The 16,679-nt window shown below is 31.8% G+C and overlaps 1 protein-coding gene across 3 annotated transcripts in view; it reads right to left on the bottom strand.

Moving 5' to 3' along the window:
• LOC145324857 (uncharacterized) overlaps window positions 1-16,679 on the bottom strand; it is a 114,088-nt gene that overhangs the window by 14,978 nt on the left and 82,431 nt on the right. For all 3 annotated transcript variants that reach the window (XM_080167548.1, XM_080167549.1, XM_080167550.1), the window contains one exon: window positions 13,775-13,833. In XM_080167548.1, coding sequence (XP_080023674.1) covers window positions 13,775-13,833 — 59 coding nt within the window. The remainder of the gene's footprint in view (window positions 1-13,774; window positions 13,834-16,679) is intronic.

The raw sequence follows: 16,679 nt of genomic DNA, 5'->3' as shown, positions 1-16,679 counted from the left end.
AAATTCTAAGAAACCAAAAAAATATTTGAATAAAAACAATTCACAAATAGATGTAGTTGCCAATAAACTTTAAATTTCACCAAAAAAATCAGCAACTTTACTAAATAAACAAAAAAGTTAGGAGGGGTATTTTGAAATCATCTAATGTCTATAGGATCTCTCTAACCTCTGGTCCAGTATGGTTCTCCTATACAATGTAGCATCTCATAGGTCCTGGGAAGATGCTTTTTACCTATTCTTTATAGACCAAAAATTGAAAGTTAAAGTTGATTCACCCTTCCCCCCTCCCCTATGAGAGGCTTCTAGTAGAGTAACCACTAGCAAAAAACAAAATACAGGGAGGGAAAGGAACCATGGGCTTTTTAATACACTACTCCCAAAAGTTTTATAATAACGTTTTCTTGTTCGTTGGCTTGCCAACTTTGGAAACATTTATTGTGTTATTATTGGTTGGTTCATAAAGTTGAGTGGTCAAACATTTCAACAACTTATTATTCTGCAGATGCATTAATTTCGTGTATCATCATTAGGGATATACAACAACAATTTATTGGCCCTTGACTTATCCCTTTAGCAAATATAACAAAATAGCATTATATGAAATGATACTCAGGGATACAAAAGGGATAAGACAATGAATGATGAATATATGTACATAACCAATGATGGCACAAAAAATTACCCCTTCTGTAGATTAAATTTAGTGGTTAAAATGTTTGAACACTCAACTAATCATACTTTTATTAAAAGTCTCAAAAGTTAATTGTTAAACCAACGAATGAGAAAATGTCATTATAAAACTTTAGGACCAGTGTAATTAACAGCCCAATGTCCGCTCCCTCCCTGATAAAATTAAATGATACTGTCTTGCAAGATTCTTGGTTGAATCATTTGCTGTCAGGGTTATCATTGTTTTAGCCTTCGAGGCCAGCCTCGCTAATGTTGCTACATCCTGATGTCGTACTTAGTTAAGGATAAGTACCCAAAGTAGGGAATGAGTACACTGTCCTAAGATAGAGAAGACAATGGGCTAATTATTACACTGGTCCCCAAAGTTTTATAATAACATTATCTCATTCGTTGGTTTAACAACTTTGGGGACTTTTTGTAGGAATATTACTTATAAGCAATCTTTATAAATTATTGCTTGTTTGGCTTATATATCAAATGATACTTTTTCTTCAATTCTTCTGAAATGAGCAACTTTTACTATAAATGTCTGAGGATAGGTCAGACAATATTGTTGTAGAATGCTGACACAAGTAAGCATTTTATAATTATATGGCTGATCAGTAATTTACCTAAAAATGGCACAATTGGGTGAACAATTTACTTTTTCATGTGTAAAATGGGGGGGAGAGATTGCTAGGGAAAGATTTTACATAGATCAATTATAGCGCAAAAATTAATTTGGTTGCCTTTTACTTTAAAATATATTTTTTTCTATAGACTAAAAAAAGTTCCTTATATATCCCACTACCGCCGTAATGGTGCGTCCTAGGTGGATGCTACAAATAACAACTTTTGTTGGGCTTTAAAAGTTCAAGGAAAAAGTAGTTTCATGTCATGTCCGAAAAATGACGCCCAAGTCCACTTTTAGGAGTTAAAAATATTTGAATTTTTTTTTCGCCACAGAAAAACGCCATTTCCACCATAACAGCGCGTCCTAGGCGAATGCCATATAAGTAAATTATGGTCCGGGCTGACAAGTTCTACAATATTGTATTTCTTTAAGAAGGCCGTAAAACGACTACTTTTATGAGTTTTGCCTCAACAAAAATCTTTTTTTGCAATATCTGATCATACACGTATATATAAATATTTGTAAACGTTTAATGGTATGAGAGGTTGTGCAGCAAATAGATTAGAGGGCGGGACAGTACGTTTCGGTCAGATTATAGTCAGCCAGCGCTGTTTAGTTTGGTTTTCGGTCAGCGCGGTACAGTACATTATGGACAGCCAGCGCTTGGTTTAGTTTAGTTTTGTTTGTGGAGGTAGAAAGTTTGTTGGAAGTGTGAATTGAATACAATGTTAATTAATTAATGTGAGATATCAAATAATAATTAATATATATAATCTTTATGTAAACTGTGCATGATATTAAAGATAAATAATCAATGAAATAAAAATTAATTATTTATCTTTTTTTATGTAAAGTTTATAAATGCGCACTTATTTCAAACAAAAGTAAATTCTTAGTGAGATACAAAATAGAATCCAGAAATTTCGGCCCTCTCTGGGAATTGTCTTTCATCATAGCTGAAATAAATTTTTGTAAAGGTAATTCTTATATTATGTATCATGTATTTACAGCTATTATCTATATATATTGTTTATTTAAAGGAAAAATTGTCTGTAATGCGATTCTATGCGTAATTCAGTATGACTGAAAACCGGTTCTAATCCAGCGGACATTAATCGGTTTCGAAGCGTCTCTAGTCCTAAAAGTGTAGTTATGTCTTTAAACAGTATCATGCTTATTTAGTTCTGACACTCTACAATTGTTCAGTACAGAGCGTTGATTTTCATCCTTGTTTTTCTGATATTTATCAGGGATCTAAAGGGATAAGACAATGACCGATAAATTGATGTACATCTCCATTGATAATACACCAAATTAAAACTTACAACTAGATTACAATTAGAGGTTAACACGTTTGGACACTTAACTTAATCAACCAACTAATCAAAATTCATTAAAGTCCCCAAAGTTGTTAAGCCAATGAATAAGATAACTTTATTATAAAACTTTGGGGACTAGTGAAATAAACAGCCCAATGACCCCTCCCTCCTTGGATATTTCTACTGCCATTTTCTTTCTGTCCAATTTTATTATTGGCAGAATTAAGTTCATTACATTTTTCGTCAATTGTTCCATCCCTGTTTGTTTATATATACCAAGGGAGGGAGGGAAATTGCAATGTGTATAAATAAGGTAGGGGTTTAGTATGACTAGTAAAATACTGTTCAGTATGGCTTCAAAACCGATTAATATTCGCTGGATTAAAACCAGTTCTAAGTCAGACTGAAAAATCATTTAATATATCGTATAATATAAGTTTTTTTATGCATTATTTCTATAATATTTTTACTCTTACAATTGTACATTTTTAATTCCACGGGAAGCTGTTTAGTGTTTATAATACGATGCTATAAATAAATATTTCAATGTAATTTTTCCCTCTTGATTTAATAGGTTTTGAGTCATACTGAAAAAAATGTATTATATTGTAAACAATTATCAAAAACATAAACTTACTTGCGCGATAACTGTTTACAATATGCGCAATTACAATTATAAAACAGGACCCCTTTTGTAGATTAAAATAATTGGTGGAAAAGTTTGGACACTGCCTTTTTGTAGACACACCAAACCCAGGGATGTAGGGATCATTGAGCATTAAATTACATTTTTATCCAAGGAGGGAGGGTACATTGGACTGTATTTTCAAAGGTACCCAAAGTTTTATTCCCATCCGCGCCTAAATTTAGTATAAAAACTTTGGGTACTTTTATTTAATTTTGATTAGTTGGTTCCAGACAAGTATTGCCCAATCAATGATTTTAATCTACAATAGGGGTTATTTTATTTTCCGTATGGCTTTGAAACCTATTTATACACGCAGGATTAGAACCGGTTCAAAGCCATACTGGAAAAATGTGTAATGTATTCTAGACAATTTTATATGAATATTAAAAAGAAAAAACATAATATCAATCCCAAATTTGTAATCCCAGGACTTCGGCCCCTCAGGGTTAACAAAACTGTAATTAATCTTTTAATTTTTAAATTTACTATCCGCGGAATGCTGTCTATAATACGATTATCATCATTGGGGATGTATTTTAATTAAACATTCATTGTTTTATCCCAATTAAAATTGGCGCTTTCACTCAGGTTACCTTGTTGAGCACTAAAACCCTGAAACCTTTGAAATTTAAAGGACAACTCTAACATGCCTAAATTAACGAAAAGGTATTGACAGACATACAGACATAAACAGATGGACAGTCACAGACAGACAAACTGACGGACAGACAGACGGACATATACTTTTAAGAATATTTTGAGTGTTAATTTAAATTATGCATTAAATTAAATTAAATTAAAATAGGCACGTCAGAATTTTTCTATCAATTTCAAAATTTGTATGGTGATTCTTGTGGTAGATAGGTAGACTTTAGAAATCGTATTATTGTTACCTGAATGTCCGTACGTCCATCCTAAACAGCAAATTTTTGTGTTATATAATTATTTGATTGATCTGATTTTTGGAATACTGATTCCTAGGACAACAAAGTAAAATTTTGTAAGCGTAGCATCTATAAAAATGTAAGTATGTCCTTAAACATTATTCTGTATTTAAGCAGTTTTTCAACAAATTTACTCAAAATTTTGTTTCTACTTTTAAACATTTATATTCTGATTATTTAGTTCTCAAACTCTAAAAGTGTTAATGTTCATTTATCACACCTTTTCAGAGCTTCGCTTTTATGGATGTTGTCATCCTTGTTTACCTATTTTGACCCCACCCTTTTTAATTTTTTTATGAGCAAATCATTTTGTTATTTAAATTTACTTGTTTTAAATTAGTAAATGGGTTAATGTTTGGCGTTATTTCTTAAAACGTTTTTATGATGCATTTGTTTGAGCAAACAAGGAGGGAGGTGCCATTGGACCGTAAATTACACTTGTACCCAAAGTTTTATAACCTGTTCAACTTGGTGAATTGATATAGGGTAGGGCTTTACATAATATGATTCAATATTAATATTAATTTAGTTGGAAAGCTGTTGATAATACAATGCAATAAATAACTATTCCAGTATGGCATCGTATACTTTTAATTTCTGCAGGTTCTGAGCCATACTTATAAAATAATGTGTAGTGTAGTTTTATAGACAACTTTCAATAGATATCTATAATACAAATTAGAACGATGTCTGTCTGTTTGTCTGTGTGTCTGTTTGTTTGTTTGTAGCGAAGGATCTCGCTAACCGCTGAACCGATCGGGTTCTCCTTTACAGGGTAGCTTCAAATAGGTCCCGGGAAGGTTAATAAATATTTTCTTGGGGGGTGGTACACCCCCAACCCCCCCAGAAAATTTAAAATACCCCCTCCCCCCCAAAAAATTTTCTTTTTAAAACTAAAATCAAAAAAATTGGGGTCGACTACCCCCCTCCCCCATAAAAAAAATTCCCCCCCCCCACAAAGAAATATTTTTTTAGGTTTATTTTTTGAAACCTAAATTACGAAAAATTGGTTTGATCAAATCTCATAATAATTTTTTTATTTTACTATTATAAATTATATAAAAGGAGTGAGAAGACCATGCACGTTTTATAAAAAAAACTTTGGATAATTTTTGAGATTTTGAATTTTGATTTTTTGGTTTTTAACTGGTTGTGCCCAAACTTCAATCAATTAAATTTAAAGTTTAAATCCACAATAGGATAACTTTATTTATCACCATTATCTAATCCCTTAGTTGTGCCTGATTATAGGTAAAAGAATTCCCCATACTTAAACTTTTTTTGTCGCGCCGCTGACCTAACCCAACTTAACCTAGCTAACGTAACCTATCAAAATCTAATATAACAAGGATGACAATATTCATAAAAGCAAAGCACTAAAATGGTAGGACAAACGGACATTAACACTTGTATAGGGTCAAAACTGGATAATCAGAAAATATATGTATAAATTTGTTGAAAAACTGCTTGATACAGGTTAATGTTTATGGACATACTTACGTTTTTAGGACTTCATTATAGAGTTACTTCGCTTATGATATTGTACTTTATTTTACTACTAGCGGCTACGCCCCTAGAAGCCTCTAGGGGCACTTAAGGTAGGAGGAGGAAAAGTCGACCTCATCCCATTTAAAATCTGAGTTTCATAAAAGTAAAAAAAAATTGTTGGGGGGGGGGCTGAAGACACCCTCCCCAAAAATAGTTTAAAACCTTCCCAGGACCTATAAGAAGCTTCACTGTAAAGGAGAACAATATCGGTTCAGCGGTTAGCGAGATCCTTCAGGACAGACAAATATCGCTTATTACTTTATATAATAGGATTGTCCCAGGAATCAATATACAAAAATCAGATCAATCGGATAATTAGATCACATAAAAATTTTTTGTTAAAAAAGTAAAAATATCAACATGTTTTAAATGTACGTACGGACGTTCTGGTAATGATTATAGAGTTGCTGCGCTTTCTAAGTCGTACCTAACTATTACAGGAATCCCCATGCATAGTTTGAAATCGATAGGACAATTCTAACATGCCCAAATTAACAAAAAAGCTATCCGTTCCGTATGTACGGACGGACGGACGGACTGACCCTAAATATAGAGAGCTTCGCTTTTAAAAATACGACGAAACGCCACTTGCCACGAATGGGACCATACCCAAATTTTATTATCGCAGAAATCTAAAGGGATAAGACAATGAGAGATTGATTGATGTACATCCTCAATGATGGTAAACAAAATTACCTCTTCTATAGATTACAATTAGGGGTGCACGTTTGGACACTATCCATACAACGTAGAACGATGTCTGTTTGTTTGTTTGTTTGTAACGAAGGATCTCGCTAACCGCTGGACTGATCGGGTTCTCCTTAACAGGGTAGCTTCTCATAGGTCCTGGGAAGGTTTATAACTATTTTCTTGAGGGGTGGGACACCTATAGGCTAAACCAACCAATCAAATTTCAATAAAAGTCCTCAAAAAATATGAACGTTATAATAAAACTTTCGGGATTAGTGTAATAAACAGCCCAATTGGTCAGCTTAATAACTTATATCGAATTTTGATTGCTTGGTTCAAAAATTGCTGAGCCTGTGTCAAAACTTTTTGACCAATGATTTATTTATTTCTTATCGTAAATGGAAAAATTGTCATCAATTTATCGTCCATTGTCTTATTCCTTAAGATTCCTGGTAAAAAAATCTAGTTTGAAGTAAAAACAAGAAAAAACATACATCAATGCTTATAAAAAACATTAATGCTTTCACTTGAAGTACCTTGTTGAGCACTGAAACTAGGCAAGGTTAGATTAGGTTGTATAAGGAGGAGGGGAGGGGGGGAGGACTGTATTACTTAAAATGTTTTAGATGATGTGTATCTTTGAGCAAAAACAACGAAGAAGGTGCCATTGGACTGTAAATTACTGGCACCCAAAGTTTTATAACAACTTTATCTGAAGTTCTATTTTAAGATCTATTTTATGTTACCTCTCTGTGTCCTGTCCCTCCTTGTAATATAATTGAATTATCAGGAAATAGCAGAGAATGAGGGGGGAAAATGGGCTGTTTATTACACTAGTCTGCAAAGTTTTAAGATGACGTTTTCTTATTCGCTGGCTAAAAACTTTGGGGACTTTTATTGGATTTTGAATGGTTAGGTTATTAAGTATAGCAGTTGTTAAACCAACCAATCAAAATTGAAAATTCAGTAAAATTCCCCAAAGTTGTTAAGCCAACGAATAAGAAAACGTTATTATAGAGCTTTGGGAACTAGCAGAGAGAGGGGGACAATGGGCTGTTTATTACACTAGTCCCCAAAGTTTTATGATAATGTTTTCTTATTCGCTGGCTTAACAACTTTGGGGACTTTTATTGGATTTTGAATGGTTAGGTTATAGCAGTGGTTAAACTAACCAATCAAAATTGAAAATCCCCAAAGTTGTTAAGCCAACGAATAAGAAGACTTTGGAAACTAGCATAGAGAGAGAGAGAGGGAGAGGAGATTTTGCTATTTATTACACTAGTCCCCTAAGATTAAAATAGCGTTTTCTTGTGCGATGGCTTAACAACTTTGGTGACTACAGAAGAGGTAAGTTTGTGTGTCATCATTGGAAATGTACATCAATTTATCAGTCATTGTCTGTCTATAGATATTTTGATATAACTTCGGTAGTTTGATTTATTGGTTCCAAACTAGCAGAATCTTAACTCTTTTGGCCAATAATTTAATTTTTCATATTGATTCGAATCCGGTGGATAGGAACCGGTTCTCATCCATACGAAAAAAAAACTATGTCTAGCATTGTATTATATCCAGCTTTCTACGAATATAAAAATGTACAATCATAAGATTAAAACCGGTTTTTTTAGCCAGTGCCTTCGGCACCTCGGGGCAAAAAAAACTGTTTTTAATCATATAATTGTACATTCTATATCTGCGGAAAGCTGTTTATAATACGATGCGAGAAATAACTATTAATTTTTCATATTGTAATATTTTCATCATTTTATACTCCATTTTTTAATTCCTTAAGATTCATGGTAAAAATGAAGTGAAAACAAGAATCATGTAGAATCCATGAAAGCGATGCTATAAAAAATACTGAGCTGGATCTTTAAATCATTTCAATGGTGCGCCAAATCGAGGTGCGCCGAATTTCAGCCAATCACAGCGCGGCATTTCGTAAAATGCTGTGCTCTCATTGGTGGAAAGTTGGCTCACCCCATTTTTGCGCACCATTGAAATGATTTAAAGATCCAGCTCTGGTGTTTTTCTCAGAGTACATTGTTGATCTCTGAAACATAATTTATGTAATAGTTATTTATCGAATCATATTACAGACAGATTTCCGAGTATAGAGAAATGTAACATTAATATTATTGTTTCAAAGTACCAAAGCTTTAAACCATCAAACACAACATTGTGGACTAGTGTAATTTACAGTCAAATGTCCCCTCCCCTTGTATTATTTAATATTTATTTCTGTTTTACAATTTATTAAAGCTTTGTATAAACAAAGGAGGGAGGGGACATTGGACTGGAAATTAAACTTGTCCCAAAAACTAATCTGTTGTTTGTTGTCTAAAAAACTAGTATGTTTCTTTTTGGGTTGTGTCTTAACCTTTCTACTATTTAAAATAATTTTTTTTGCAAATTAGTATAAGACCATACATATTTGAATAGAATTTTGTTTGATGAAGGTAAATATAAATGGGAAGATTAAGTAATAAACTGTGGTTCTGAATATTCATTTTGACGAAGGTGATAATGCACTATCCTATCATATAAAGTAGTAGCGTTTTTTGTCTATCCCGAAGGATCTCGCTAACCACTGAACCGATATTAGTCTCCTTTACAGTGAAGCTTTTTATAGGACCTGGGATGGTTTTAAACTAGTTTTGGGGAGGGTATCTTCACCCCCCCCCAAACCATAAATATTTTTTTACTCTTTTGAAACTCAAATTCAAAATAGGCTGAGGTTGACTTTTCCCCCTCCTACCCCTAGATGCTTCTAGGGGTGTAGCCGCTAGTTAATTATCATAAAGAAAGACAAAATAACCCTTTCCTTTGTTATATATTTCAAATACTAACATTTAAAAAATAAGCAAACAAGAATAGTCATTTCATAAGAATCGCAGTTATAAAAAGTAGACTTTCTTAATCAAGAATAATAAGATCATAGGTTGGGCAACAATAACAATTCAACCTTTTTAAATCTTTATATTTATTTAATAAGAAGCGAAACAATAACAATCTACACCTTCTTAAACAAGAATGATTAGATTATAAGTAGGGCAACAATAACAAGCATAGCTTCTTTAAGAAGAATATTAACCCTAATCAATTTAACATAGATAGCTGATTACTTTGTAGTAGCAAAGCTACTCTATAATTCGAAATGTCCGTTCTTCCCTCCGTCTGTCCGTCTGTCTGTTTGGCCGTCCGTCTGTCCGTCTGTCAGTCTTTCTGTCTGTCAGAGAAAAAGTGGGAAAACATGAATTTCTTGGCTCCTATGACAGATAGAAGGCTGAAACTTTATGACAAAATTCCCATCACTAAGGAACATAATTAACTTTCACACATCCATGGTGGTTGGACTGCTTTTTAGCAGGTTTTAGGCTATTTTTGTTGTTTTCACCAAAACTTTGGTGTTCATAATCTGATTTTCATAAAATTTTTTGTTATAGATATCTAAATTAAATTTTCTGCTGTTTGATGAAACATCTATTCTTGATTTTAAAGAATACTCTTTCTTTCTACTTGTAGGTATTCCCATCCACAATTTTTGTGTTTCGCTACTTATGGATATTGTCATCCTTGTTCAATTTTTTACTTGCACTTCTGTATTTCTTCTTGTAAGTCTGTATGTAAATCCCATATGTCTGGACTAGCTAAATGTCCATATGTTCATATGTTTATCTGTATGTCCGAAAATCTATCTGCATGTCTGTATGTTAGACTGTTGTCAGTCTGTCTGTCTGTCTATATGTCCAACCATCTCTCTGTCCATCTGACTATCTGTCTATTTGTTACTCTATCTATTTTTCTGTCTGTCTATCCATCTGTCTTGAAGTCTTTCTAAATGTCCATCTGTTTGCTTATCCATCTGTCTGTCCATCTATCTATTTGTCCACCTGTCTGTCCATCTATCTATTTGTATTTGATCTGTTTTTCTGTCTGTCTGTTAGTCTTCTGTCAAGATTAATTATTTTTTAAGTAGTGCAACATTAACAATTTAAAGCTTTGTAAACAAAGATAATTATATCAATAAGCAGCACAAAAAAACATTGTATACTTTTTAAACAAGAATAATTATTTTATAAGTAGTACAAAATAACATTATAAACTTTCTTTAACAAGAATGATTATTTTATAAGTAGCGCAGCAATACCAAGGTATACAATAAGTAGCATAAATAACATTCTATACTTTCTTAAACAAGAACAATTATTTTATAAGTAGTGCAGCAATACCAAGCTATACCTTCCAATACAAGAATAATTAGAATATAAGTAGGGCAACATAACAAGCATACATTCTTAAACAAGAATATTAACCCTAATAAATTTGGGGTTTTACTATCTGTTTTACTATCTGTTTGACAGTCTATCTAAATGTCTGTTAATATGTTTGTCTATATTTACATCTGTCTGTTTGACTGTCTGTCCATCTGTCTGTTTATCTTTCTGTGAAAGGTAAATAAATATTTTTTTTAATGTTTAGAAAAAAAGGCATCAAGTTTTCAACTCCACCAATTTAAATTATTTTTTCAATGCTCTCATGTCATTTTGTCTGGTCTTTGGGACATCTCAAAATTTGTCTGTCTGTTTGTTTGTTAGTTTGTTCATTATGTTTATTAGGGTGGGTTCATATTGGCAATTTATCTGATACCAAAGCAGGAACTTACACTTAATTTATATAACTACAATACACCTCTGGATGAATTTGACTCATCTTAAGTCTAAAAACTGTTGGTTACCAAACATTCAATTGTATAGCTATTTGTGAATTGTCATAAGCTCTAGTTTTTGGATATGTAAGAACTATTCCTGAGCTAAATTTAGTATAGGAGCTACATGGTAAAATGTTCCACCTTACTCAAAACTTTTCAACTTTTTTCTCACATTTTCAATGTAGCTCCTAAACTACAAATAGCTGAAAAAACTGGTATTCAAGGCACAATAATAATCAAAATGTTTTAAAGTATTCTTATAAAAGTTTTACCCTAAATTAAAATACTTTTCTTGAAATTTATTCAGGTTTATTAACAAACAGGCATTGGAATATTATTTGTTTCTATATTTGATGTATTTTATTAGTATTTATTGTTATTAAATGTTGATAAAAATTCTTGAATGTTTAATTGGAAATTGTTAGGAAATATTTTTATGTAATCCTACTTAGTACATTTGAATATATTTTGTTTGTCTGTAATTATTTTTCATTAGATTAATTCAATGAAGAACATAAACTTATCACCTGAAAAAATAATAGGGGGCATTTAGAATCACTTTAAAAATAGATTGTTGTTTTTTTTTAATTCAGTCTGTTGTTAGAGTGGTTTTGCTGGAACTCCTATAGACTACATTTAATCAGAAATATCAAATTAATTTGTATCAACTTGAATAAATTTTCATCAGAGTCTTTTGTATTATAAATAAATATATAAAATAATTTTTAAAAATGTTTGAGCAAGTTTATGTGAGGTTTTAGTAGCTCAAAAGAAAGGTAAATAAACATAAGATAGCTGGTGTTAAAGCACATATTTCACAGTAAAAAGGTTGAATTAAAGAAAGCATAAAATAAATAAATGGATGATTTAAGTAAGCAATCAACCCCAAAAATGGCTTATTTAAGTAAGGATTTTGCAACCAAAATGGATGATTTAAGTAAGTAATCAACCCCAAAAATGTCTTATTTAAGTAAGGGTTTTGCAACAAAAATGGATGATTTAAGTAAGCAATCAACCCCAAAAATGGCCTAATTAAGTAAGGATTTTGCAACAAAAATGGATGATTTAAGTAAGTACTCAACCCCAAAAATGGCTTATTTAAGTAAGGATTTTGTAGCAAAAATGGATGATTTAAGTAAGCAATCAACCCCAAAAATGGCTTATTTAAGTAAGGATTTTGCAACAAAAATGGATGATTTAAGTAAGTAATCAACCCCAAAAATGGCTTATGTAAGTAAGGGTTTTGCAACAAAAATGGATGATTTAAGTAAGCAATCAACCCCAAAAATGGCTTAATTATGTAAGGATTTTGCAACAAAAATGGATGATTTAAGTAAGTACTCAACCCCAAAAATGGCTTATTTAAGTAAGGATTTTGTAGCAAAAATGAATGATTTAAGTAAGCAATCAACCCCAAAAATTTCTTATTTAAGTAAGGATTTTGCAACAAAAATGGATGATTTAAGTAAGTAATCAACCCCAAAAATGGCTTAATTAAGTAAGGATTTTGCAACAAAAATGGATGATTTAAGTAAGTAATCAACCCCAAAAATGGCTTAATTAAGTAAGGATTTTGTAGCAAAAATGGATGATTTAAGTAAGCAATCAACCCCAAAAATGGCTTATTTAAGTAAGGGTTTTGCAGCAAAAATTGAGGATTTAAGTAAGCAATCAACCCCAAAAATGGCTTGTTTAAGTAAGGATTTTGTAGCAAAAATGGAATATATAAGTAGGACATTAATCACAAAAATGGCTTGTTTAAGTAAGGATTTTGTAGCAATAATGGAAGATTTAAGTAGGACATTAATCACAAAAATGGCTTGTTTAAGTAAGGATTTTGTAGCAATAATGGAAGATATAAGTAGGACATCAATCACTAAAATGGCTTGTTTAAGTAAGGATTTTGTAGCAAAAATGGAAGATATAAGTAAGCAATCAACTACAAATATAGCCTAAATGGCTGAGAAGGGATTAAATTTTGAGGAAAAATAATCCGGATTAAAATCTTAATCTGTAAGACATTTACGTCAAAAGCGTCCGATTTGGCTGATTCTTATCAGCCACCCTTATTTTTGGGGATTTTTAGGGGTTTATAGGGCAATAATAGTTCTTCAAGTAAGCAATTAACCTACGAAAATGGCTCGTTAGTCCGACATTTCCGATTTAAGTAAGCCACTTTTGTTGTAAAGTGCGGACTTTCCCGATGTAAGCACGTCCTACTTAAATCTGACAAAAATGCTTATATAAGCACAAAAAAAGGTAAATTGCTGAGACAGAGATTACTAGGGAATGGTGTATATTTCGCAAAGAAATTAAATTAAGCTCTACGAAATTATTTACTGCTTATTAACAGTAACCTGAATACAATAAAAGTATTTAAGAATAGGTGAAATGCTAGTGGAGATACCCTTCTCTAAAACGGTTATAAACCTTTCACAGACTTATAAGAATCTTTGCGTTAAATGAGATCCATATCGGATCAGCAGTTAGCGATGTCCTACGCTACAGACAAAAAATCGTACTACTTTATACATATAATAGGATTAAATTTCTTGATATAATCTAATATACCTTATCAGTTGTTCAGCTTCATGATCAAAAACTCCGGAACAATCTTCAACTCCATACATCTAAAACAAAAAGAAATCAATTCCATAATATATGTTTGTAAATGCATTTAATACATAAACATGGATGACACCATCCATAAGTAGCAAAAAAAATCATGGAAGGGGCAATAGACAAAGTGAGTTATAGAGAGGCAGACCTGCAAAACAATGTATAAATTAGATGCGCATTTGTCATGGGAATCTTTAAAACAATTTCAGCTGTCTACCTTTAATAGCATCCGGGAAAATCACATTTTCTCCTCCTACGAAAAAAGCTATCCGTTACGGACGAACGTACTGACTTTAGTTATAAAAAGCTTCTCTTTCAATATTATAAAATCTTTATTATGTAAATATTTCAGGTGAAATTAAGAAATATTTTTGATTAATTGTTATTGGTAAAATTAAATACAAAATAACTTTTAAAGACCAAAAGTAAATGCGTGAAATGAAAATTTCAAAACAGTTGCACAATTTCATTATTTTCATGTAATGTTATTTCCAAATTCTCTTTAATCATAACATTAGTGTAATAATGAGCAAATTTTTCTTCATTAAACATAATCTATAATACAAAGTAGAATGATGTTTGTCCGTCCGTCTTTCCTTCTGTCCGTTAAGATCTCTGTAACCACTCAACAGATTGGATTCTACTCTTCAGGGAATATACCTACGGATCCTGTGGTGGATTTAGGCTATTTTCTTGGGGGGTGGGACAACTCCCCCTAAACAAAAATTCACCCTCAATTTTATTTATTTTCAGTTTCAAATGTTGGTTGCAGTGGTTACACCTCCAATTTTTTTTATTACCTCTTGGGGGAAAAGCCCCTAGAGGCTTGGGGCGAACCCGCTAGTTTATAATATATAGAAAAGCTGCACTTCTAAACCTGTAGTAAATTATGATCGTTAAAAAAATGTAAGTACCTTGTTAACAAAAATGTTTAAGTACAATCAATTGTTTTCAAAATATTCTTAAGATTACTTATATAAGTGAAAAAGTTTTCAGGAAATGGATAAAAATCTGAAATATTTGTTATTACCCAATTGCATATCAAGAAAAATGTTATCTTGAATAGCAGCTGAGTGAAACTATTGTAGGATCTCATTTATACTTTCCACTTATTGTAAATGGACAACAAAAACGTATTCTTTTATTCTTCTTTTAGGTTAGGAATAGACATAATATACCTAGATTACCTGTCTGGCATCTAAAAAGAACAAAGGCAAATTATTTTTGTGAAAAATCCTTCTAAATCACCTTAAAAATTTACAAAAAATAAAAAAATCTTATTTTAATTAATAATATATGATTTTATTTAATTTTGTGAATTTTTTGTGCTATTTTAGAGGATTTGTGTACACAAAATGTGTATACAATTTCAACTAATGAGATCTCTTTAATGTTCCTTAAGTATTCTCCTATTGGTGGAATCAGACAATATGTCTCTTGAGTAATATCTCTACTAGGTTAGGTTTGTTCAAGAAAAGGATCGAAGAACTCCGCAAGGACAGTTATTGGAGGGGATAGCACCCCACAAGAGCCGGAAATATGGTTTTTGATCAAATAAATTAGGGCGGGGGGGGGGGGGGAGATTCTGTGGTCAAAGTTTGAAGGAAATTTTTCTGATAAATAGTCCTTGTTATGCATTTTTGTATTAGTAAATAAATGTAGAAAAGAACATCCTACCATTGCATTGGGGAAAAGAATCCCTAGGAATCAATGAAATATGTATTAAGAGTTATGATATGGATTCACCAAACAATATAATCTAAAGGTAGCGAAATTTAGATTATCGGTTCTTTCTTACAAGCGACCGGTTGAGCAATGATAAACACCCTCACCTTTTTTTTATGGTTTTTCTTTCCAATGCGAGGGTCCTTAGTCCGACGGGGCCTATGTCTGTGGTGTAAGGACATTTAGATCCAAAGAGTTTTTGAGGTGTATTCTAAAGTCCCTCATCTTATTTTATATATTTTCTCTTTTGTTAACTTAACTAACTTATTCTAAACTCTGACTAACGTTGTTATTAAAAAGCTCCAATAAACAAATTACCCCTTTTTGTAAAATTTAACTTTTTTTGTAAAAACATTTTACAAACTTGGCATCGGAAGCCACTGAGCAGAAATAGTTATTTCTCGTATCGTATTATAAACGGCTTTCCGCGGATATAGAATGTACAATTATAAGATTAAAACTAGTTTTTTTAGCCCCGAGGTGCCGCAGGCACCGGCTAAAAAAACTGGTTTTAATCTTATGATTGTACATTTCTATATTCGTAGAAAACTGGATATAATACGATGCTAGACATAGTTTTTTCGTATGGATGAGAACCGGTTCCTATCCACCGGATTCGAATGAAAACTTTTTCTATCTCATTTCTGGGGAATTTTGGAATAAGTATTAATATGTCTTGTAATTCATTGTAGGCTTATTTCTTTTAAATGTGTTTTAATCATACATATGTGAAATCTAATTTCTGATGTAAAAAATATTTGCGGTGTCTAGTCGAACAGAGATTGCCCTCCCTCCCTTACTTTGAAATAAATGAAAAATATAGACATAGACAACCTTTACAATTAAGGATTCTATTAAATTAATCGTAATATTTTTCTGTGTTGAATTATTTTGATACCTATTCTAATGATATTATCTGGTAAAATATCATTACTTTCATCTCTGATTACAAAGCAAACTTTTAGCATGTATAGTTGTTTCATTCTACCTAAGATTTGGTTAAGTTTGAAAAAAAATAGAGTTTTATGTCTTCTCAATATAATTTATAATTACAAACGGATTTGTTATTATATTTTAAAAATTGGAAGATTTTGTTTTCGAAAACAAACTTCCTTTTCATTGACAAAAATGA

The sequence above is a fragment of the Acartia tonsa genome, chromosome 7, assembly GCF_053477335.1.
Source record: "Acartia tonsa isolate MP-2025a chromosome 7, ASM5347733v1, whole genome shotgun sequence".
In the NCBI taxonomy this organism is placed as follows: domain Eukaryota; kingdom Metazoa; phylum Arthropoda; class Copepoda; order Calanoida; family Acartiidae; genus Acartia; species Acartia tonsa.
The sequence above is the reverse complement of the archived record's forward strand: the minus strand, read 5'-3'. Positions and strand labels throughout refer to the sequence as shown.